Source organism: Ochotona curzoniae, unplaced genomic scaffold (genome assembly GCF_017591425.1).
Source record: "Ochotona curzoniae isolate NIBS_2020 unplaced genomic scaffold, NIBS_Ocur_1.0 contig_2599, whole genome shotgun sequence".
Lineage (NCBI taxonomy): Eukaryota > Metazoa > Chordata > Mammalia > Lagomorpha > Ochotonidae > Ochotona > Ochotona curzoniae.
The window spans coordinates 5,796,760-5,822,854 of NW_024465520.1; the positions used below are offsets into that span (position 1 = coordinate 5,796,760).

A 26,095-nucleotide genomic window follows, 5' to 3' on the forward strand; every position below is an offset into this window, starting at 1 on the left:
AGTATCACATCAGGAGCGAAAAAGTCAGCCATAATAACTAAAGGCTAATGAGTTAGTGATGTAAATGTCAAGGCTAAAATTGTAAAATACATGAAACACAGCTACAATGAATACAACCAGTGTGTGAGAGCTAGTCCTAAACATGAATATTAACAGCTCAAATGAAAAGAAAAGCTTAAAGTGCTCTTTTGAATTGAGCCATTCCACTAGGTTCGGTACATTTTCTATATGGGGAAAAAGTTAATATCCCATGCCTTACATAAGTTAGGGTATATTATGAAACAGCTTTTTGACCACTGGCTGCATGCAACAATACCCTTGTATTATAATCCCCTACACGTCTACAAACTACCCATTAAAAAGCCAGTAAGTTCTGCCTTTGGAACTTCATGGATAATTTTTGCTCTCTCCTGTAGAAGTTTTGTCCAGGAGAAGACTCAAAACTCAAAGTCAGACAATTTACTGAACCAATTTGTTTGTGCCTCAACTGATGTGAAAATGTTCCAAGTACAACCTGAGTCACCAAGACATTTCCCTAATAATCTCTTCGTTATTTAAAAACAAGGAAAGGAAACTGGAGAAAAGAGGGTGCTGTTCAAAATCTTGTCCTTCAAATTTGTGTTTCAATTATTTATTTATTTATTCATTTATTTGAAAGTCAGAGTTACAGAGAAAGAGAGAAGGGAGATGGACAGAGAGAAAGAGATGGTGGTTGACAGAGAAAGATCTTCCACCACTGATAAATTCCCGAATGACCTCAGGGGGCAGGACTACATAAGGCTGAAGCCAGGAGCCAGGAACTCCAGCTCTGTCTCCCACAAAGATCCAAGGATTTCAGCCATCTCCCATTGCTTTCCTGGAGGACTCAAACTAGCACCCATATATGATGCCTGCGTTGGAAGTGGTGGTTCCAACCCATTCTGCCATAATGCCAGGCCTTGTTTTGATTTCTAGGTAATAAAACAATAGTAAATCAATATTTTCATAAATCAAAGAATTACATTCATAGTATTATCACAAAACAAAAGCACAAACCACAACATAATCTTTTATTTAGTTAGTTATTTAGTTATTGTTGTTTGTATTGCAATGGCAGATTTACAGAGAAGAGAGACAGAGAAAGATCTTCCACCTGCTGGTTCACTCCCCAAGTGGCCACAATGGCTGGAGCTGAGCTGATCCAAAATCAGAGATCAGTAGCCTATTCCAGGTCTCCCACTTCAGTGCAGGGTCCCAAGGCTTTGGGCCATCCTCCACTGCCTCTCCAGGCCACAGAGAGCTGGATGGGAAGTGGAACAGTCAGGACACTAACTGGTCCCATATGGGATTCCAGCACCCACATGTAAGGAAAGGACTTAGCCACTAGGTAATTACACTGGGCCCACAAAGTGATCTTACTCTAGATTTTTTTTTTAAGATTTATATTTATTTTTATTAGAAAGGCAGATCAGATTTGTGGAGAGGAGAGACAGAAAGAAAGATCTTCAGTACTCTGGCTCACTCACCAAAATGGTGACAACAGTTGGAGCCCAGCTGATCCTAAGCTTCTGCCAGGTCTCCCATGTGGGTACAGAGTTCCGAGGCTCTGGGCCATCCTTGCCTTTCCAGGCCACAGGAAAGGAGATGATAGGGAAGGGACTAGCCAGGACATGAACCAAATGTTTATTTTAATACAAAACTGATAAATGCAGGGGGAAAGTGCATGACATTTTTTGTCTTTTCTAAACATGATAAAAAAATTTCACATGACTAAAATGCAAAATTTAATTAGACTTACAATCGCTGACTTAAAAGTTACTTTAATTTCCAATCATCTTTTCTTTAAATTTTTTGTCTGCTCTCTTAAAAGAAATATTTAAATGTCACTAGTAGAGCCTAAAGTGAATGTTATTTGATGACTTAATTCACTCCATGTTTGAATTTAGTTTGGCACCCCAAAGCAACTTTTATCTTTTCAGTTCCTAGAAATCCTTTCAACTTTTTCTTATTTTGTGTAATTCCAGTTCACTTACTTCCAGAGCACATTTTGGTATAATAAGCTTATAATTATGGCGCAATTACAAATACATGTAGAATCAAAAGGGAATCTGAGTCTCTCAAAGACAAGATATTGACATTTTCATAGTTTTCATTTGCAATAAGAATTCCAAGGAGGAAATTAAATCTTCATCTAAAAAAGATGAATGTTTGATCCAAATCTAATGCCTCTATATTAATTCTTAGATAGAGAAATGTGTGCCTACTTCAGAAGTTAAATGTAGTAAAGGATTAATAAAATAAATTCTTGTATCTTACTCCAATATAGATAACTCAGAATTTCCTTATAAGATACAATGATGATGCTATCATACACAGAATTTGGCCTAATCAAATTTGGCCAAATCAAAGATATGCTTTTTATTTCTCCTTATACTCATAAATCTATAATGTTAAATTTATAGCAAAAAAAAAGATTCTTCAAAGAGAATAAAATTGTAGACTCAAGGAAATTGATTTGTACTTATATTAGCATTCTCAGCCAATTTAGGACATATTCTAAGTAGCAATCCTTTGATATCCAAGTCCTGATAAAAATTTATGTGGCTTCATTTCCAAAAGATCTTACATGTACACAGCTTCGTAATTGCTCGTATCAGGAGACAACCTTCAGAGGAGAGAAAGGCAGAGATGGGGGTAACAAAAGACCAATGGAAAAAAAAGAACAGGAAAAATAATGACATGGATTACAAAGATGACTCCCAGAAAATACAGCTTTAGCCAGGCAGTGCAAGCCCGAAATGATAAGGATATCTAATACACATAATGCTTTTTGCAAATTGCTTGTAGCAGTTTTGTATTGTCTAAAGAAATAGAAACAAAGTACACGAGGAGTTTCCAATGGCTTCCTAAGCCTGCACAGTTCCTCAGTGCAGACTTCCAAAATCTACTACCACCACAGAATTTCAAGGAAATCATACAGCTCAGAGTGAGAGCAGTAGGATTTCAACATTTCCAAACACCTAAAGCATAATAAAATGCTGAATTGTGAGACTTCTTTATTGTCAGAGGAAATAGGAGACAGCAAGGTCCCCAAACCTAGTCATACTGCTATGAAGCCCCATCTTCGGCTCATTTTCCTTCCCGCCAGTCAGCTCCAGGACTCTGTTAATGATGCTAATACTGTAATAGTGCCACAGTGATGTAAAAAGCAGGAGACAAGCAGAATATCCAGCCAAGTAGCATGCCCCACTTCCCAGACAGATCAAACAAGAAAGAGTGCGCTGCGTAAGAATGCCAACCAAGAGCCTGAGTCTTGCCTTGCTTCTCTGCCTTAGTTACTTAGAACTTTGTAGCTGGGAAGAGCTCAGAAATTCTCTGGTTCTGTTTCTCCTTTTCCAGCCGAAACAAGGAGGCTTTGGCTAAGCCAAAACCAGTAGACTCATAGCTCTGAGTCAAGAGCTATGGCTTCTAAAGAATGTTCTAGTTTGCCTGTTTTCAAACACACACACACGCACGCACCCATTCATGTGGCCATATACTTGTCATGGGACTTCAGTAACCACCTTTCAGAGGAGCATTTATCAGAAAACATCTTGAACTGCACAGAGTGCATTATGATGACCTCTGCCTCTAGATTTTGCTAAGGATTTCCTGCTCGGTTTCCAGTCTTTTCTGATTCCAGTCCATTCTCATGAGAACATACTCATCAAGAGAAAGAAGACAGCAACCACAACAAATGCAACAGTTTCAGAATGTGACCAAAAGACAGAAACACATTTTTTTTTTAAATTCTAACACCTTCCAGTCAGGTGGCACTTCACGCATTAGCTCTTAATGAAAGTTCTAGTTAATGAGTCATCACGATAGAAGTCACATGGCCACAATCGACGATAAAGATCAAAGGGAAGAGATGTTGTGATTGGTAATGAACCAGTGTAGAGCCACGCACGGCCATCACAACTGTCACCAAGCCCTTGCCTCATAGCAAGCGTAGCAAGGCCTCAGTCCAGTAGCACACAGCAGCTCACTAGTCACTCGGTATTGCAAGCAACCTACCAGCGCTGCTCAAAGCACAACATGGCTGCCTTAGGAGTTTCCTCGGAATTTTTCATCTCCCTGAAAAGGCAACCATTTTAGGTGACAATAGGAGAGCACCTTTGGTTAAAGGAACTGGTTGCTGATTTACATACCCTGATTTGCTGGCCTATTCAAAATCTCCTGAGCACCTGGTCAGGACATGGCTTCTTGGGTAATCATCAGAAATTTTTTGTGGGCACCTATTGAGTATTCAGTATAATCCCCAATCCCTCACCCTGAGAATTGTTACATAAACCCATACAAGGGAAGTATAGAACCAAGAGTTTTCGATTATTTTCCATTGTAGGAATTCAGGAGAGGGATATATGGCAATAAGGACTGGGACTATTCCATGAAGGCCATGGGCGGAAGATGCAGTTTGTTCCAAACCATGCAATGTGGGTGAGAGTTGGGGGGGGGGGGTAGGGTGGGGACAGAGACTGAGGACTAAGTACTTTAGCAAAAAAAACAAGAACCCACAAATGTACAATGGAGGCACTGGACAAAAGAGCTGAGCGAGAAGTGGCAAAGGAGCCACCTGCTGTAAATATTGTGAGGAAAGTCGGGATGAGGTTTGGTCACCATGATGATGCAAGGACTTGAACGTGAGACTGGACACTGTGGTCACCAGCATTGCCAGGTCCAATACAGCACCCTCAGCCTAACTTTCTTTCTGGAGGAGTAACAGATAGATTTTACGGTAAGCATGTTGTAAATATTTCATGGCATGGACTTAAGCTGAGAACAAACTCTTTGATTATCTGATATGGGCATCTTGTTGCTTTTGGTTTTTGGTTTTTAGTTTTTTTTGCTGGTAACTCTAACTAGTAACATATATTTCTGGCAAGAAGGACTTAGCAGAGATGTTTATAAACAGTTGTCTTATCTACTTAAAAGTAGCTCTGTCACCATAATCACACACTTTGTATTTTTCTTCAGCGAACTTAACTCCCCTTTCTCCCTGTTTCCTCCCATCCCTGTCCTGAGAGAACACTTGGCAATGTTTGGGAGATGGTTTTGATTGTCCTGTGTGGGAGTTCTCCTGGCATCTTGTGGGTAAAGGTCAGGAGATGCAGATGAACACCCCGCAAAACACAGGACCCTCTTCCAAACTCCCTCCTTCACCACCCACCACAAAGAATTTTCTGGCCCAAAATGTCCACACAGAGGTTGAGAAACAGTGCTTAAAATAAAGATAAGAACAAAGTTACATTCCAGGCCAGAGCCTTGAATTTCATAGCATTGCACACCCTCCTCACTAATACAGTGCAGAGCCCCAGCACAACCCTGTACGCAGTGCTCATTTGTAATGTTTATTTGAGAGAAGCACCACTCTCACCCCAAAGAAAACAAAGCAGAGCTCCTCTGGCCAGTGCAGCTGCTGCTGCTGACTCATGCTTCTCATTTGCCTTGAATTTTTAAAGAGCTTAAAAACATGTACGCAGATCAGCCAAAGGAAAAAAAAAATGTGGTTCATCTCAAGTGAGAACATTCTGGCATCCCCACCCTGCTGATGGGCTCTCCTAAACCAAGTGCTTCTCTAACCCCTGTCTTGCACTCCCATGCCAGAACCTCATTTTCACCAGACACACTTAGGTTGTTCCCAGTCCCAAATGCTTTCTCCTCCGAGCTGGTGTATAGTCCCTAAGTGGGGCTCCTTTTGCACCAGTTATAAAAGTTTGCTTTCTCATCGGTCCCTTGGTGTAAGTTCCCCATTATCACAGAACAGAAGGAAGGAGCCTGCAGTTAAAGATCATTCTGAGGCTTCCATTAGCACGCGTTTCCCCCCACAGGGATGGTTAAACTCACACACTTCCAATGAGAAACTAAATACTTCCTTTAAATTCTTTCCTATGTCTTAGTACAAGTCTATGTTATCTTGTACTTGAATCGGAGGTCATTGGAAGACTGGCAGAAGCAGCCCCCTCCATGCCGGCTGTGTGCATACAGGTAGAATGGGGAGCCTGTGCACATTCAAGGGACAGGGGCCATTTTATCCTATGTTCCCTGGGAGTACAGGTCAAGGAGAAAGAACACCCCTTCCTTTTTCATCTCACCAGGCCCCTGGAGGCCAGAGCTTGGAGAAACATGGCGTTAGTTTAGTCTCTGTCTCCAGCTTTCAGCTAAAAAAAGTGACATTTTAGGCTCTGATTTTTGCTGTAGGACCAAGGCCTCTTTTTAAGGAAACAGATGACAAAAGACAACATGCATAAGATGTGTCAGGAATCTCATATCTAAGGATTCATAAAGGCTGGTCATGTTTGGCCTTGACTGAAAGCAAAGTTTTCTCCGAGGCTTCTCTATATTTAGCTTCCTTCTGTTCTTTACAATTGCTAAAGCCAGCTCCAGCAACACTTCTTTTGAAGTGTTCCAAGGCCACAAGGAGAAGCGAGAAAGAGCACAGGATTTGAAGACAGAAGAACTTAGCCCAAGTCAGCCACTTACGTGGCTGTGTGTGCCCTTGAGCAAGTTCTTTTATCCTGAGTTTCAATTCTTTTATCTGTAAAATGGGGATAAAAATATCTAGCTCTTATCAACAGTCCTTTGTAAAGTCTAAGGTTTTATGTAAATGCTAGGGGAGGTTTTTTGAACACACTGAGCAAGGATATAAAATGGCCCTCAAATGACAGCTAGTACAGAAAGTGTCATTGATGGAAGATGCAAGACAAGAACCATGCCCTCCGCTGTGTTGTTCTTGGGTCTCCTGTCATTTGCCTTAGTCCCTTTATACAGAAATGCACAGGGGAAAAGGAGTTACCACTAGAGCATCTTAGCAAATGCAAGAACACCTTTTTCTCTATCGTTCCTGGCAGGGGTCAGTCTTCCAGCTTGATTGGAATGTACCCACTGTGCATGCTGCCCCATATGGCATTCCATTCTGCTAGAAGATTCTATGGTGATGAAATGTGGACAGATAATGTTGGGAAGATAAATGAGTAACATTTGTGAAGTTGTTTGAACTCCTCAAAAGAAAAGGCCCACGCCGTTTCCAGGGATTTTTGTTAAGATGATTGGAATTCTTAAAATGATACTTTAGTTGCTTAATGTCTACTCCTTTCTTTTCTTCTTTTATTATATTTCTTTATTTGATCTCTTGGTCTTGAAAGGGCTGAGACAAAGAATCCATAGATCTCTTTGTTAATGAAGGTAGCTAAGTAATGTACACAGAAGGTGTCAGTGTGTCCACGCACAGCCCATCACCCATCAGTGCATGGTACCACTGCTTCCCCACGAGGAGTCCCAATCCACACTCAGGTGAGTCACGGGCCAACCATTGCAGATCTTGGCACTCAGCATCCCATCCAAGTCTCTCCTGTTTACAATGCCTCTAGGCCTAGCATAGGACTCAGGCCAGCAGCCTTGTGCTAGGTGGGTGTTGTCCAGCGTGCTGAGGATGCAAAATGAATAGGGAAAGATTCCTTCTCACGAGGAGTTCACAGGGTGGGGTGGGGCAGCAGAGGAAATAGATACAAAAACCACTGAAGACTTGTGAGCTACTACAAAGGAATGGGGCTCCATGCTTCCTAGGCAGTGTCCCGTACACAGTTACAATGAAACTAAATCTGATAGAACTATCACGACCCTTCATGTGAGGAGAGTCGCAGAGGTAAGAGAAGTAGGCAGGGCCAACAGGGAAGCAGTGCAGTACATCAGAGAGAGCAGGAAGCGCACACCTGAAGAGAAGGCTGGAACGGTGAGTGCATTGTGACTCTTGGCCAAAAGAGGAGGTTGGACTTGAATCAAAGGCTTAGAGCTGCTGAAGGTGCGATGATGAGGTGACCCTCAGAAGATGAGGGAGATATCAAGATAAGGGGGCAAATGAGTACCAGAAGAGGCAACCGCTGAAGTACAAACTAAATGGTCCTGTTGCGTACACCAACCACAGGAACCAAGCCGCAGCCCTCCCAGGCTAGCATCAACCTTCCATACTGCCTCAAAGACAGCAACTTTTTCAAAGCTACATCCTAGGAAGGCTTGGAAAGCACTTGGGTGTCACTTCACATGCTTGATTTGAGGAAATGAAAACAGAGGTTTTTGTGGGGGGCCTAAGAGCAGTCAGGAGTTACTGGTGAATAGATGACTCAGAATAGATACCAGATTACCAATCTCCCTTTGGTTTTGCCTGGAAACTCATTTTATCACTCCAGTAAATATGCCAGGGGAGCAGCAGGACAAGCGGGCGCCAGGCTCACAGGCAATGGTCATGTCTGTAAAGTATCTCTTTCCTTTATAACCTTTCACTTTTGTAAATTTGCATATTTAAGACTTTCACCTTTGGAACAAGACCTGAGGCATTAGATTTCTTGTAACTAAACGTAATGATTCAAAACTGAAAGAAAATAACAGATCGGAAGTGAAGGCTGAAGAGCACAGCAAGGGAAGGAATAAAAGATGAGAGGGACAGAGGTCCTGCCTCCCAGAAAAATGATCAGCTTCCCACAGCTGAATAGCAGCTTTCAGAAGCTGTACAACAGTAGAAATCAGAGCATGATTCACATCTCAGAAGGATGGTTTTAAATCTATTCTCAGTGTTAACACAATGTTGGTAAGTTGTCCTGGTCATAGCTGAAAACAAGAGTCAAGAGGCAGTTGAGGTCTAGTTTCTTAGGGTAAGATGAAGCAATGGGGGCAATGCATTTAGACCACAACAGGAAAGACTGCACACGGAAGGAGGAAGCATGCTTCCGCTTCCCAGTTGGAAAATGGAGAAATGGAATCCTTACTTTTCAAATGACTGGCCCAAAGCTGAGAAGGCAGCGTTTGTTCCAGAAAACTAGCTGCATCATTTCATTGGTGCCGAACAGAACATCATCAGTGAGATGTTTTCTGTTTTCAATGTTTCTAATTGGCCACTTGACTGTTGAAGCATGGGCACTCGAGTCTTACAATCTCATCCTGATCAATTTGACCTAAAATTCTGCGAGGCTGGTTTTAATAGCAGAATAACAAGGAAGGGAAGTTGCTACTTTGTAAACTTGGATGATCCTGTTTTCAACATCACCGTTTTCCAGGCAAATGCACAAGATGGAACTATGGTGCCCAAGTATGAAATAAGACCAGTTTCATAACCAGAATGAGTTATGGCTGATTCTCCAATAGTAAACAACTCACTTTTCAAATCTGTATTCCTGAGACGACCGAGTCGGGCCTTGCTTTACGAGAGCTGATTTAAACAGGCAGTATGTCAGTGAGGTTTACAGGGCAGGGTTTCTGGGTGCAGGGATGCCTCTGGCAGTTTGGTGCAGGGGGTTAGTGGGCAACGATTCTAAGAAATGGATGCTGCTTCTAAGAGAATACTTGGAAGGTAGCACTTGCTACTTCCCGCCCCCCCCCCCCATTCTGGAATGCACAAGGGTCTGCATTTTGAAACAGGATGAATGTTCTCTAACTTTTCGGCTTAAAAAGTCTTTCAAGCTGGAACTCTCACTCAGCCTTGGAACTGCCGATTGCAGTGCACTTCCATGTTGGCATTGAGTCCCCGATTATTCATCTGTGGAGTCTCTGACACTGCTGTGCTAATTCACAAAAGCCTATCATGAGTTCATCTTGGCTTTACAACCTACCACAGTGCCAAATGGCTTTTGCTATGTTTTGTTTGGATTGGGTGTGTGTGTGTGTGCGCGTGCTTGCTTTTGGTCTGTTTGCCTGCAAAGATGTAGACTCAATCTGAACTTTCCACCCAGCCATGAGGCCTCTTAACAAGTTCCAAAGACAAGAACGACAGAAGCTCGGGGTGAGTGTTAAGGAATACACATTAGGAATGCCAGACTTCTTTGGATCTCATGACTCCGTTAGCTATAAAAACTGAATGCTGAAGTGTAGACAACTAGCCCAAACTGTGACATAAACAGCTTCAAGGTCTGAAATTAATAGAAGGGTGGGTGTGTGTTTGGCAGTGTCTGCCATTTACTTACTCATTGCTGGTTCTTTTGCAGAATGCTCTGGCTAAAGCGGCTGTACAAAAGCTCACGGCCCTGTACGGCACCAAGTACACATACGGCCCAGGAGCTACAACAATCTGTGAGTCCTGGCTTTAGAATGGCATCCAGAAACTGTACAACTAAAAAGCCAACAAACACTTCCCAGAACTTGGCTTTTCTGTATATTTAAAGCATATGGCTTTTGCCTCCAGGCACTTTTGCCCGCCTGCCTTCCTCCCTTCCTTCCTCCTTCCCTTCTTCTTCATCTCCCTCCCTTCTTCCCTTCCTTCCTCCCTTCCTTTCTTTCTTTCTTCTTTCCTTTCTTTTCTGAAATAAGCACTCAGAAAGGGGGTGTGGCTTGGAGGGAAGGATATTTACTTTCTTTCAACCTCGGAAACATTTAACCTCTGCATAGTGAGCATCTAGCACATGGAAGGCTCCCACTAAATGCTGAGAGGGAAAAGCAGGCTGGAGGCCAGAATAGTATTCAAAGATCCCAGGGGAAAAAAACAGTCCATGGTGACGCAGTGGCTGAGGTTCTACGCATATGGAGCAAACAAGTTCAAGGACAAACCCAGCCACTGCCCCCACCCCAGTGTGACTGACAACTGATGTGGAAGGACGGTGACTGGGAAACAGAAAGGGAGTGTCTTCCAGGCTGATGGGGTCAGACACGGCCACCTTCCCATGGGCAGGCATCAGTCTCTCTGACCTGCCCACCAGTGTGTGCAAGCAAATGGCAGAAAGGAAGTTACTCCCTGGAGCCGTGGATATGGCAGATCCACTTCCCAGCCTTCAAAAGATTTCTTTCTGTCCTAGTTCTGTGGTTTTATCATCCAGGACCCTCTAGCACAGCTGTGAAGACTCCAAGTCTAAGTGACTGGATTGTTTTGGTTTTGTTTCTTTTTTTATAGTTCTGTGTAGAATGCAATTTTCTGCATTCTTGTCATTTAAAGGATGTGATTTATTTGAAGTTATTTGAAAGATGCAAAAAGAGAGAAAAGTCTTCCCTCCACTGGTTCTTTCCCTGTATAGGTACAATGGCTGGGGCTGGGACAGAACAAAGCCAAGAACCAGCAGCTTCATCAGGGTCTCTCACATGGGTAACAAGGGCCTAAGAACTACTACTGCACATGAGCAGGGAGCTGGATTGGAAGCTGAGCAGCTGGAATTCCAAATGGTGCCCAAATGGGCTGCTGCTGTCACAGGCAATGGCTTTACCTGACCTCAAAATTCACAACAACACTTGCATCTCTCATCATGTTTTAAACTACTCTAAAGCACAGGGCTATAGTGTCTTCCTAAAGATGTTCTAGTAGAAATAACCTTTCTAGTTATATATTGTCCTGTCCTGTACACTTTATTCAAACTAGTTCAACAAGGTGTCTATTTCATCATGCCGACCAGGCGAGCAGGGCAGCAGCAGTGTCTCCCCTTGCACCTGGCCTGTCCAGAGTTGAGCCCACGGCCTGCTGTCCATGGGGGCTGTACAATCATTGCTTGAATACATAAAAGAGAAATTCATAACAGTACACAGCCTAAAGGTTAGTAACAACAGGCTTTTTTTTTAACTGAACAATTGCCATGTATGCCAGTATCGACACTGAAGATACAAATTGATGTCTTAGGACTGCATGCCAGCTGCTCCAATTTCTCCTTCTCCCATGATTCCATGCAGCTTTCCTTGTTTTCCTGGACGGTAGACTTCCATGAACTTTTCACAAGGAAATACCACAAGGCTTACGGTAGTGCGTGACTGCAAAGGTCAACAGTAATGATGAAGTAGCCCGGTTATTTTGCATCTTGGAATAGTGCTTTGGCTAACAGAGCGACAAGGTGGGGCAGAGCGTGACGTGGCAAAAGGGGTGTTTGTCTGCATCTCTCCTTACAAGGCCATCATGATTCAATCCTGCCACCACAGCAACTTTATCCAATCTTCTCTCTCTCAAAGGCCACACCTCTAAACATCATAATTAAATTAAGTCTCCACCTTCTTAGCACTAACACGAGACCCTGGAGACTAAGCCTTTAACAGGAAGCCTTTGGGGGAACATTCCACCTTCAAACTAATATCCAAATTACAGCATGAGTGTACTTCCAAAAGTTCATGGAAAATGTCTTACATGCATATTACAAAAAAAATGCATGCTTTTAAAATTTTTTTTGCAGTAAAATAAACACTTTTAAATCTTTTTTCCCCTGAAATTTGAAGTATCTTCATCAATTTTTATCAAGTTATATAGTAAGAGACCATCACAATGACTCAATTGTCCAATCTTCTGCCTACAAGTGCCAGGATCCCATATGGTTGCTGGTTCTAGTCCCGGCTGCTCCACTTCTCATCCAGCTCCCTGCTTCTGCTGGGAAAGCAATAAAGGAAGGCCCAAAGTCAGAAGAGGCTCTTGGCTCCTGGCTTTGGATCAGCTCAGCTCTGGCCATTGGAATCATTTGAGGAGCGACCCAGCAGACAGAAGATCTTTCTCTTTGTCTCTTTCTGTAAATCTGCCTTTTGGATAAAAATCAACAAATCTTATTAAGAAAATTACATGCTATGTACTGTCATTTTGCATAACAGGTAAGCACTCTACTAATTTTATAATACAAATTACATTCTTTCTCAAGTGTTAAATACATCATTTCTACAAAGTAGGTCTACAGGTAAGATTAAGTTAATTTCTTATATAGCCCTCCAAATTCTTTAATGATCCAGTGTACTAGAAAATTGGCCTGCTCAGACCATTTGGCATAGTCAAACATTTGTAATCATAAAAGGAAACACAATTTTTCTAGATTTCAACATTTTAAACTTTTTTTGTATGTCTCTGCTCATTGCCCATTTCAGATCCTGCTGCAGGAGGTTCTGACGACTGGGCCTATGACCAAGGTATCAAATATTCCTTCACCTTTGAGCTCCGGGACACAGGCAGATATGGCTTTGCACTTCCTGAATCCCAGATCCAAGCCACCTGTGAGGAAACATTGGTGGCAGTCAATCACATCGCCAGCTACGTCCTGGACAATCTGTACTAGTGGAAGATGCCACAAAACTTGCTTCAAAATGCTTACTGTGCATCTCTTTCCTATCCTGAATTTTTTGCTCAGGCGCTTTGCAGATTCCAATCTTTTGTTTAAGCTTTCTGGGTCTGTTAGCTATGTGGATCTTTTAATACTGATCATAATAAAATCAAATCATTCTAATGGGATACCCCAGAGGTTGTCTACTTATTTGGTGATGGGGAGGAAGTGGTGAGAACAAATGACGGAGCAAGCTGTGCACAGGTAATCATGTGGTCATTCACACAGGAGTCAAACCCCTTGGAGCCTCGGGCAGCACTGGCCAAGTGCAGAGACTTTATAAAGGGATACATACAAGTAACAAGAAACATAATGGAAAATTTAAGGTTGTGAAATCTAGCATAGATGAAAAGACATCATCTTGATTTAGTTTTCACAGTAGCTCATTCACATTGTTTTATGAGCTGTAGACCATATGCCAAGGACTTTGCTATGCATCTGAAGACATAACAAAGAAAAACAGAGATAGCATGCATGCCTTCATTGGATGTATAGGTTGTCAGGAAAACAGACATTAAAATGATATTTAATTCTGTTAATAATTAGCTATTTAATTTAGATTAAACAAATAAGTCCTGAGTGTCCTACACAGAAAGAACATATAAAAAGTCTACAAAAAAATGAGCACAATTAGCTGGACAAAGGCAAAAGTCTGTTCAAACATAGGATATGTTTGTCCCATGTAAGAAGAAACACAGTGAGGACAGAGCTTGGAGAAATGAAGAATGATATGGTTCCAAAGGCTCTGGGTCTTCCTTTGCCCCCTCCTCAAGTCCCTCTCCCATCACTGATCTGCCCTATATTACAATAGTATACTTCTTCATAAACAGTCATAAGTCCATCGTTGAAGGCATGGACAATGACAGGATCCAGCATCCTATTGTCAAGATATAGTAAACAGTTTTACTGGGAGTCCATCTTTGTCTTGAAGTAGAGATACATGCGTATTGTATCCTCAATCATCTGGATATGATAGTCTCCATTACACAGTTACGGTACATCCCCTTAAATGAACAGCCATGATAGAAAATCAACAACAGGAAGAAAAATAGAAATTTACAACGCCATGAAGTTAAATAACATGCTACTGAATAACAGTTATACAAAGAAAGGAAGAGACAAAGAATCTTCAAGAAAAAAAAAAAAGAAAAGAGAGAATCTTCCATCTGCTGTTTCACTCCCCTAATGGCTACAACACCCGGGGTTGGGACAGATGGCAGTCAGCAGCCAGGAGACAGCAGCCAAGAGCTTGCTCTGGGTGTGGGAGCCAAAGGATTTGGGCCATCTTCTGCTGCTTTTTTCAGGCCATTAGCAGGTTGCTGGATCAGAAATGGAGCTGGCATCACAGGCAACAACTACAACCAACACTGGCACCAGTTTTGTTTGTTTGTTAATTTGTTTTGTTTTATTTAAATGCCAACCAATTCATGGTTTAGAAAGCAGATTGCAAGTGGGAAAGGAAGGAACCAGTGACAATGCCTAGGCAATTGGGACTAAGGAAAGATTAAAAAGTCATTCTTGTACAGCACACATAGCTTGATGTTTTCTAGATTTAGAACTGTACAACTTAATGATGGAAAGTATTGTTCTGATTTCAAGATTTCAGGTAAAATAGTATTATTTGGGTTATAAAATAGGGGCATCTCTTGGCTTAAAATCACAAATTCTTAGTATATCATTTTCTATGTGGCTTCTAGTAAAAATAGGGTTCCATAGAGAAAATAATGTGTTAAGATACCTATAACAGTCCCACCTCTGCTTCTAATCTAGCTTACTGATGACACACACTTTAGGGACAGCTTACAGTAGCTCAAAGACTTGGGTCCCTGTCCATCCACGTGGGAGATCCCAATTGGATTTCCCAGCTCCTGGTGATTTTTCTGATCCAGTCCTGAATGTTGTAGGCATCTGGGAATGAATCACAGACAGAAGACTGAGCTTTCTATGTCTCACAAAGGAATATAAAATACATATACATATATTTTTTACTTCTTTTTTTAATTTCATTTTATGACATAGTTTCATAGGCTCTGGGATTCCCCTAACCCCTCCTCTTGCCCTCCCCTCATGGTGGATTCCTCTACATTGTTGCAGTACTACAGTTCAAATCCAGTCATGATTCCTTCATTGCAAGCATGTACCATGCATAGAGTCCAGCATCTTATTGTCCAGATCAATTCAACAGTTTCTTGGGGAGACTGTCCCTGGCCTGAGAGTAGAGCTGGCAGAATATCATCCCCTCCAATGAAAAGCCACTATATAACATCAACAACAATTTACAACATCATGGAATTAACTGACATGGTATTGAGTGATCAATATGTTAGAAAATGCAAGCTCTTAACCACATCCTGTGACTATTTCATTGACTTTTCAATTTTTGTTTATATACAACCGGCTGCTAAACACCTTAGAATGATTATAGGGTACTATTCAGCTGCCTCGTGTCTATTTTCATTTTTATATTTAGCAGTTAATAATATTGAAGCATAATTTTTACTGAACTTGATGAATTTTAGGATACTCCAAACCGGCTTATAACTCTAACAAGGCATATGTTAACAATTGAGACGCAGAACAGTTTTAGGAGTGGTGTGCAGAGAAATCTTCAATACCTTGGTGAGGAATAACTAATCTTTGTGTCCTACCTAGTAAGGTATATGTGAGTCCAAGCTGACTGTTTCCTGTCTAGTTCTGAGCTTTCCTTATTGGTCTCTGTCTATCTAATCTAATTTTTTTGGTTGGGGGAACCTGGAGCGACCTTGATGGTCATTGCAAGAGAGGGGTGGAGATCCAAAGTTGGAACTAAGTAAGGACCAGAGCAACTCCCCTCCTGAGTCCTGAAGGAAGTTTACTGTTCTGTTTCTGAGGACTGCTCAGGGTTCCCGGCTGTTGTTCCAATGACATTACATCCTGTGAGGGAGGATATGGTCTTCTTCCATCCTGACAACCTCTTAACAGGAGGTCTTACACAAAGAGCAGCGGGGGCACCCCAGAGTGGAGCAGGAGGACAGGAGGCGGCTTGTATCCCAACCCTGGAGACTCCCAGATCTTCACCTAGGACTATCCGTACAGGCACCAAGGGCTATATTCCAACTGCCAAGGAGGCCACGGGGAATTGGAGTGCCTTCGGAAGCCGAGAACTCTGAGGTCATCGACTCCCTTTCCGATCTCCCACATGGGATGGAAGAAGCCCAGATCCTTCCTCATATGTATATTTTAAATATGATGACATATGCCTTGAAGCCACAACCATCCATCACATTTCCAAGAATGATCAATTCACTAACTGACCACTAGATGGTAGCAGTGCAAGTGCTTCAATTTATCAAGCAAACTGCAAAATCATCTAATATTGCTTCGTTTCAATGGAGATCATTGCATATAAAAAAGAAAAATTCCTATCACTGTTTCAATGATTTTGCTGATAATTTAAGAAAATAAATTTAATTTATATAATTTATTTCCTCCAATGACTACCACTCTATTTAAGTAATGTCCATGTTACAAGCTAGAGGACTAACTCACCCGTCGTGACCCAAGTGTCCTGACCAAGGTGCACTGTGAAGTCTCAGTGCCATGCGATGCTCTCTTGTCCTGCTCTGGAAGATAACATCAACCCCTAACTCAGAGATCCTGTGCTCCAAAGATAGAACTCACGTAGGTGACCCTAAGAACGTGCCAAAGTCCCTTAGTTAAGTGCTTTATGTAGAGATTGGATAAATGTGAGGTTTTGGTTTTTTTTTTAAATAAGAAACTAGGAAACAAAGATACAAATATGTTTTTGTGAAATTTCATGTGTGTGAAATTTCCTACACCTGAAACAGCTTGCTGTCATTCCTGCCTACTGAAACAGCTAACCAGCTGAGAGTTCCACTTACCCAAGCTAACCCCAGGAAAACAGGAAAGGGGCTGTCTTAGTCCTTGCTGCCCAGGTGACCAGGGTCAGCTGAGACTCCTCTCCCAGCCTTGGTGTTGGCCCCAAGCTGTTGAGGGTTCCTTCATTCCTTAACTTCCACCAGCTCTGAGAACCCAGGACAGCTCCTGGCCCCTTCTTTCAGCTCCAGCTCTCTTATGTCCCAAAGCATCATTTAACCAACAGCACAGACTAACCATTGGAGACTTCCTTTCCCCAATGATGTGGCCAAGAAATACCAAGAGTACTTTTCTGGACTGAATTGCAGAATTCTTATGGGTCTAGAATCACATTCTCAGGGCTCAGCTTGTCTTTACTAGTTGATCCCAAGTTGAGTCCATTGGCTGACACAGTCCACCCTTCCTTCTCAGTCACTCTGTGTTACAAATGAATTCATTAATATAAGCAGAATCAAAGTTGCCTCTGACAGAAAAGAGAATGGGGAAAGGAATTTGGATGTATGTGCTGTCACTCGTCCTAGAATGCTTGGTAGGAGAAAATGTGGCAAAGTGTAACCACCGTAAAATCTACATGCAAACACATGTATGCCTTGTAGAACTCATAGCATCTTTAATACACACATTCTTTGTATTTTAAAAATTCATAATCTGACTGCAAAGATAGAATTTTTACATTCAAGAACCACTGTCCACAATTTTGTGGCCAGATGGCTAAACCATTCTGGAGTCCAAATGCAAACTTAAGGCCGATTTAGTCCACCCGTCCCTACAAGCACAGTGGTGGGTGCAGGCCCTTCGAACACGAGGAACTGGTTCCCAGTGCCAGCTCTGTGCACACACCAGACCCTTTCATCTGAGCAAAGTATTTGCTACCATGACTTGCCTCCCCTCCTTTGTAAATGGCATTCCCTTCTGGAAAAGGTGCGGAGGACTAGCATGGGCATTCAGTGCTAGTGTTCTGTGCTTTCCCTCCCCAACTGACAGAATCCCCAGAAGGGGAAGAATAGGAGGAAGGGACAGTGCACGCACAGAACCCTCAGAGGAAATCAGCTACCGCCCAAGATAAAGGCTGAGGCATAAAAGCAAAATCGGCAGAGGGCTCTCACGGCAGGTACAGGAGAATCATGAGGTTCATTCTGCACGTGGCTTTGATCACAACCACTTTGGCCATGGCCCCTGTCCGCTTTGACAGGTAAATCTCACCGTCTGGTGTTCCAGGACTGGGGAATGTTTCTTTGCAGCTCACAGAGCTTTTTCTCTTTTGCCTTCTTAAAGGGACAAGATACTCCGCGTGGAGCTCCAGGATGAGAAGCAAGCAAACATCATCAAAGACTTAGCCAAAACCCATGAGGTAAGAGTATTTAGAAGAAAGTTGTGTCTTTTTTTTTTCTGTTCTCTAAAAGTTGCTTTGCTTTAGATTTTATTTTTTGCCCATGGGGTGACCAGGGATAGCCAAGTAAAAGGGAAATGAAAGGGTGGGTGCTATTAGGTCATTCAGCGCCTCACCCACAAAGCGCACCTGCCTCCTAGACTACGCTCCTGTTTTCTGTCCTAAAAGCTTTGCAGATTTTTCTAGGTAAAATTGTGAACTAAAGGAACACTCTAACACCACCATCAGGACCGCTTTTCTCTCCCTGCTGTGCCTCGCCCAACCTTACACACTTCATCCTACTCCCACCACAGTCTCCTCTGGTGACACAGTACCTGTTCAAGTCCCAGCTAGAATGCTAAGGTATGCCAATGTAACAGCCAATCTTGAGGCTTGACTTTCTCCAAATTCAGGCCCACTTTAAAAGAGCTTTCTTAAAATTAGACCAGTCTTTTAAAAATCCCACAAGCTAAAACAATCATTTGATCATTATTCAGTGGTTCCTATACCCAAGGCATGCTGTGTGAGCCACCTTACGTATGCTATTTCAAATTCTCTTAACAGATGTTCACTAAATTATGAAATTTAGTCTTTTAAAAATCCTAAGGTTCAAAAACAGTACAGCAAATGATCAAGAGGCCGTGGTTCTGGTCTTAACTTTTACAAAACCAAGTTTGCATGCAGTCTGATTGCTCTCTCTACAGCTTCACAATGTTCTTTTTCCAACTGGAGCTGATTGTTTATCGAAGAGCAGCCTAGAAGAGACAGAGCATGTTCTTCAGAGTCAAGTGCTTAGGCTCAAATCCCAGCTCTTGTGGGCCTTGGGTAAATGATGGAACCACACCACATCTCACTGTTTCTCCTTTGCTAATAAGGGCTAATACTCCTGCTTAATCCCTATGGTTGCATTAAGGACTAAATTAGCTTCAGGTGGAACCTAGCACATGCTTCTCTCCTTAACCCGGCTAGCTCCTCCGTGGTCTCCAAGGCCCTGCCCAGGCAGCCTCTGAGACAGTATTCTATCAGTTCTCACTGAGTCAGTCTAGGTTGGTTGTTGTGTTCCCAGAACGCTCTTCTTCCCCTAGCATGAGCTGACATGCCGGCAGCATGCATACATGGTTCTATCTACCACATCAAACTCGCCTCTACAATCATGGCAACCGAGCTCTGTGCTGGTGCTTAATAAATGCTCATTAAAATCACTAAGCCCTAAATTCCTGCTCCACCAGAACAAAGAAATTGCTTTTACAATTAAACCACAGGCCCACCTTGACTTTAAATCATTCTGCATCTCTGATGCCCAGCTCACCTTGTAGTTGTTAAAGTAAACACACATATTGGTTGGTTCATAACAACCTCTTTCTGTCCCATAATTGAGTGAGCCAGTGGGTGCTACTAAGAGAGCCATGCAAACTTGGACATGCCCACAATGTTGGTGTGGTAGAAACAGCAATTTCTTCACTTCTACCAGGTTGGTAATCTCTACTTTATTTACTTGGTTCACGCTCAATATCATTTTTCTTTTTTTTAGGTGTATTTATTTTTATTGGAAAGTCAGATATACAGAGAGGAGGAGGAACAGAGAGAAAGATCTTTCATCCACTGATTCACTCCCAAGTGGCCCAACAGCCAGAGCTGAACTGATCCTAAGCCAAGAACTTCCTCCAGGTCTCCCACGCAGGTGCAGGGTTCCAAGGCTTTGGGCCATCCTCAACTGCTTTCCCAAACCACAAAGCAGAGAGCTGGATGGGAAGCGGGGCTGCCAGGACATGAATCAGCACCCATATGGGATCCTGGCACATCCAAGGCAGGGACTTTAGCACCTAGTATAGCACACCGAGCCCTCAGTATGATTTTTTGAACAGCTACAAGAATTAGAATCTTCTCAAAGTCATTCTAATCTGAATGTTTTCCTTCTGGGCTCATTTAAGCTAATTTCCAAAAGTTAGTGAAAGATGATAGAAGGAAATTAACACTTGTTAAATGTCTGTGATGCCCCAGACCTTAACTTCATTTCACCATCTTCACAACACCCCTTAGCTATTAGGCCCATTTTACAGGGGAGGGAAATGAAACACAAAAAAATGTTTTACTCATTTTCTCAAGAACATATTTCTAAAATAATAACAGAGCTTGGAGACTACCCCTTCTGTTGGATACAAACCTTCCAGGAATTCTTGAGTTTACAGGGACATCTGGTTTTGAGGGCTGGCCACGAAGAAAGGGAGACAGATGTTTAATATAAATCCCAATTAGATCCAGATGCTATAGTTAAATCAATTGTGAAATAATCCTATTCAACCTCAAAATGTTGGAAGCAAACAGATTCTCCAAAAGAGCTATTCAGCCTTTTTGCTTCCATGGATGCAATTTACAAAGTCCTGAAAAGAAGTGATCAGCACAAATAATTTCTATCCAAGTCCCTACTAGTCAACTGTTGTTAAACATTTGCAAAAAGCTCATAAGCCTATAGGAAGAAGGGTCCATATCTTAATTACACTGAACCCCAAATTCCTTTCATGAAGTATAATATGATCATTCTCTTATCAACATATACTGGATAAGCAGATGTACAATGATGCCTAACACTGAATTCATCTCTGTAGCTGGACTTCTGGCATCCAGACGCTTCCCACCACGTGGCTGCTAACATGACAGTGGATTTCCGAGTTAGAGAGAAGGACTCCCAGCCTGTCCAGTCCGCCCTGGATCAAAATGACATGCATTATGAGTAAGTCCTATGCCAATATTCAAATGTCATGGATACTTAAAATCTGGGGACCCTTGAATTTAAAAACAAAGTATTAAAATAGAACTGCTGTCATTGAGTCTTCCCCAGAATAAAGCTCTTTGTACAATAATGTTCACACCCACTTCCCGTCTGTCAGTGCACACCTTACTGAAAAGGCAAGATCAAGCCTTGTGGCTCGCCCCAACACCTAACATTCTCTCTGATCTGCAAGAGTGACAGTTACCTACAGCTGCCCACTCCAAGGCCAGCAAGCCTCTCTTTAAAAATCAAGCCCCTGTGAACAGGCAGGGGTAGGCTTAGCCATCAGCACAACCAGTGTATCATCAACACAGACTTCATGAGTGCCCACTTCTGACCAGCACCCAATTCTTTGTATTTGAATTCTCCTGACCCAGACCAGGAGACCAAAAAAGAAGTGCTCTCCTATAAACCAGAAGTATTGTCATATAAAATATATAATGAAGAACTGCTTCTCTATGAAAGAAATTCTCCCTCAGAGAAGGCAATAAAAACAGGTTTAGATCAAAACAGAGAATCTCAAACAGCCAAAGATGCAGAAATGAATCCTTCTGGCCCTACAGAGAGATAAGAGGAAATTGGAATCTTTTGGGCACCAACATGTAGATCTGTACAATCCAGGCTCAAGGCAGTGAACAAGAAATCTTTCAGAAATGCACCTCCCAGACTGCAGGAATTCATAACACATTATGGACTCATTGCTGGTGATATCTTGCCGCTTGCCCCTGAAAGCACCTGCTCCTTCCCCATCCTGAAGCCCTGCTTACAGTCTCCTGCCAGTTGAGAAGCCAGTGCCCTAGTTACCACGTGGCTCTCTTCATTTCATTTAAACAGACCCATCTAGACCCTTGTCAAAGCCAACACCCAGAGAGATGGCTGAAATCCTTCTCTTTCATCAAATAGCTCACACAGACCCTGTCCCCCCTTTGGTCCTCCACATCGCTCCCACTTTGAAATGATTCTAACCAAATCCAGACATTGACAAATGTGTATTTTTCACTTTGCCACATACCAGGATGATTTCCTGCTAGCTACATCAGAAACCGAGGTGGTAAACTACCTATAAAAATTAGTTTTGCCTAATTAAAACATGATTTTTTTAAATTGACCCAAATTAGCCACAGTTGTGGGAAAGCCACATAATTAGATAGTTACCTTCCTCAAAAATATAAATATGTAAAGTGATCTGTGCAGACAAGAACTATTTAAAATCTTGTCTCAGAGTACTAATTATACAGATAATTTTATTTGCATATTAATTACATGTGCTCTTTGGTGTCAGTCAGCAACAGAAGAGGGATTCCCAGCACAGAAACATCTGGCCGGACCCAGGCACCCGGCTGAATGAAACCAGATTAAGAGGTTGGTTTGACACAGCAATTTATCTCGACACCCTTCATTAGATGGTGCATATAAACTACTACTTAGTTTAAATCATCCATGTGTGATGTTTTTTCAGTTTTAAGAAAATTAAATTAGGAACCAAGATTTTATTTTTTTTTTAAACAGCCTACTTGCTTCATTCGTATTTACATTTTCATGAAAATCATGAGAGGCGAAGCCCAAAAGCTAGTAGGGGATCTCACAATTTCAGGCTGGTGGACAGAGGTCAAAAGGAAAACGCAGCCACTGGACCACATCTCAGGGGCAAACAGCTTATTTTTTTCAGGAGTTGAAACCCCTAGTGTTAGCACTACATATTTTTTTTGCACTTCAAATAGTCTGTATTTGCTTTGATCAAAAGGTAAAATCAGAAAATAAAGGTTTAATGAAAGGTGATTTGGGAGACAATCATTGACACAATAAAAGTGCAAATGGTACAATTAAATAAAATCTTATTAAGATCCATATAAGATTATGTGAGAAATGCAAAGGAGATATATACCAAAGTAACACCACAATCATCAATACTTAGTATTGATATGTAATTGCCTAACAATGTTCAGTCATATCTAAGTCTACACCCAATCATATTAAATAAATCACGACAGTGTGTCATTGCATTCATTTTTTTTCTTCTTCTTCACATTTTCTGTATTGCTTGCCCAACACTGTGACATGTCTGTACTGCTGCTGTAATGTTGAAGAAGAATTGGTTTTCATGGAAAACACAAGAATGGAGTAGGAAAGAGTGTGACTTCTGTAGCAGGGCTGATTGGGTCAAGCACCATTCAACTCATATAGCGGGAAGTTAACAAACACCTTCCCACTTCATTGACCTCATATGCAAGATGCAGATAAGTAAAAGAGTGAGTTAGGAGCCAGCTTTGTGGTTGAAATGGTTTAAGCTGCTGCCTGGTATGCCGGCAGCTCATATGATCACCAGCTCAAGTCCTGGCTGCCCTGCTTCTGCTGCAGCACCCTGTTTTTGCACCCAGGAAGGCACCAGATGATGGCCCGTGGTTTTAGATTGTTGTCACACATATAGGAAGCTTCTGACTTTGGTCTGGCCTGGACTGACCATTGCAACCATTTGAGGATTGAACCAGCAGATAGAGGATCTTTTTCATTTTCTCCCTTCCCCTGTCCTCTCATTCTCCCTCTCTGATACTCTGCCTTTCAGATAAATAAATCTTGTTAAAAATCAAAGTGTGTTTCTTTGAGGTTAACTGGGACCATAAAATTGCCCCTTGCATCAATCCTTTACTGTACCAATACTGATACAGGAAAGGCAATGCAACACAATAGTCGATAACCACAAAATGTTGCCATGTTCTCTCCTTTCTAACTAGCAAAGGTGTTACCGCCTTAAAGTTTCTAATCCAACACATAATGTGTGCCTTACATTTTAGGAAATCCATGCCACCTAGTGTGGCATTTGATGCACAGCAACCCAGAGAGAAAGTAACTAGGGGCACACTGGATGGAGCAGAAACATGAGCTCATGCTTCATGAGTAGCCCCTGTTCGATTGCACTGCACCAAGAGCCCAGACCAGCTTATCAGGCACCCTGGCTATGAGTCGGCCTCCCTGACATGCCCTACCACTGCGCGCACACACACACACACACACACACACACACACACACACACACACACACACAGTCTATGGCCATCATCTCCACTGCACTACACATTGTCAAGGGAAATATCCTGGACAATGTCAAACGCCTCTTCTCTGAACTTCTTGTCTGCTTCCTGATCTTGGCAGACAGGTTTCTGCAAGACTTGGCCAATACTGCAAATCTCACACAAGCTACTGAAGACAAGGGTCTCCCTTTCGTTATACGGCGTTCCTATAAGGGCTCCTTTTAATGCACCAAAGTCACATGTGTCTAGGTTTCCATTCCAAGTCCTCTCTTTTAGTAGTGGTGACAATTACCTCCAAAAAAAAAAAAAAAAACCAGCAGCTAAGGCATGGTATTGACAGGACAAAACGTAAATATAGAGCTGAGCAGAATGCCTGGCACCTAAGAAAGTCTCAATAAACATTCGCCACTCACATGATTAAATCCCTAGTGACAATTATTAACCCTCCCACCTATATTGGGGGACTTTTTAAGCAAATTAAGCTAATCTTCCAGTACTAAAATAATATTTGAGAAAAAGTAATTTGGTTTCATCTGCTCAGCCTTGCTGCTGGTTAGTGGAAGAGCTCATGAAAATAACATCTGGCCCTAGATCTTAATTTCCAGCCTTAGGCTTAATTTTCAGTCCCTATCAGCAACAATCTGGCACCATTCTGATGCTCTCATGCAGCTGCATTTGTGGAAAGGTTGTATTTTAGCTCACGCATTTCTTTTTTTTTTTTTCTTTTGCTGCTGCTGTTATCATGAGAGCTAAATTGATATGTGTAAGTCTAAAAATATTCTTAGACACAAGCTTCCTGTGACTAATTAATAATACCTCGTGGTGCAAATCAAGCTCTGGGATCACAGAGATTTCTCTTTTGCCTAGCTCCTCTACTTCCATCAGTGCAGGTGGAGCAAAAGCCATATGCCGTCCTTAGAGATGAAGGCAGTTAGTTATGTCTGTAGTGACCACCCAAAATATAAATCCAAAGCTTTTCAGGCTCCGAGTGAGTTTTCGTGCAATATGCCCTATCTGATCCCCCAAATTGCTATCACAAATATATTTTCACAAAAAATTTCAGATTCAGAAGTCCAAATCTAAACATCCAATGAGTTAGATATAATGTGCATAATAATGTGCTTGTCAGTGCTGTTAATGGGAATCAATATTCATGAGCAGCGCTTGGTCCCATGTGCTAAATAAACTCTAATTAGGAGATAGTACATTTGTGCTGCGCATCAGAACTCGGAGCAGTCAGTCAAGCTGCAAGGGGAAACTGAGATGAGTGGAGCTCTGCACTGTCACTGTCCATTATCATAAACAACAGAAAAAAGCAAGGGGCGAACAACCACAAGAAACCAAAGTCCTGTTGAGAAGTATATTATGTCCCCAAATGTCAATTCTGGGATTGAAGTTCACAGTTATTCCAAGGTTCAGTGGACGCCCAAGGCAGGTCAACCACTTCTCATTTGGCACTGTTTTGTCCTTACTCCAATCCTGAGTGGTATAATTTGTCCATTGTAGTCGTGAGAAAATTGATGCTTAGATAAATCATTGAACAGCTCCAGATCATATTAAAGGACCCAGCACAATGGCTCATATTAATGGCTCAACAGCTAAATCCTCATCTTGCTAGCCCTGTGAACCCATATGAGTGCCTGTTCCTGTCCCAGCTGATCCACTTCCCATCCTGCTCCCTGATGGTGGACTGAAAAGCAGTAGAGGCTGACCCAAAGCCTTGGGACTCTGCACTCACGTAAGGGACCTGAAGAAGCTCCTGGCTCCTGGGTTCAGATTGGCTCAGTTCTAACCGTTGCAGCCATCTGGAGAGTGAACCAATAGATGGGAGATTTTTCTCTGTCTCTCCTTCTCTCTGTAAATCTGATCTACCTTTCCAATAAAAACCAATAATTCTTTAAAAGAAATTATGGATTTTTTAAAAAACCACATCAAGTAGTAAAAAGCAGAACTGAGGTTGGAACCCAAGAATATCTGACTACATGTGGTAGAAAGAATG

At 42.1% G+C, this 26,095-nt stretch overlaps 2 protein-coding genes across 3 annotated transcripts in view; both read left to right on the forward strand.

The window, feature by feature from the left end:
- Positions 1 to 13,178, forward strand: part of CPB1 (carboxypeptidase B1) — a 31,025-nt gene extending 17,847 nt beyond the window's left edge. Inside the window, exons 10-11 of the mRNA XM_040974758.1 lie at positions 9,993 to 10,077; positions 12,820 to 13,178. Coding sequence (XP_040830692.1) covers positions 9,993 to 10,077; positions 12,820 to 13,007 — 273 coding nt within the window. The 3' untranslated portion in view covers positions 13,008 to 13,178. The remainder of the gene's footprint in view (positions 1 to 9,992; positions 10,078 to 12,819) is intronic.
- A 4,857-nt stretch (positions 13,179 to 18,035) lies between these two features.
- CPA3 (carboxypeptidase A3) overlaps positions 18,036 to 26,095 on the forward strand; it is a 28,647-nt gene continuing 20,587 nt past the window's right edge. For both annotated transcript variants that reach the window (XM_040974759.1, XM_040974760.1), the window contains exons 1-3: positions 18,036 to 18,120; positions 18,204 to 18,279; positions 20,904 to 21,028. In XM_040974759.1, the coding sequence (XP_040830693.1) occupies positions 18,053 to 18,120; positions 18,204 to 18,279; positions 20,904 to 21,028 (269 nt within the window). In that variant the 5' untranslated portion in view covers positions 18,036 to 18,052. The remainder of the gene's footprint in view (positions 18,121 to 18,203; positions 18,280 to 20,903; positions 21,029 to 26,095) is intronic.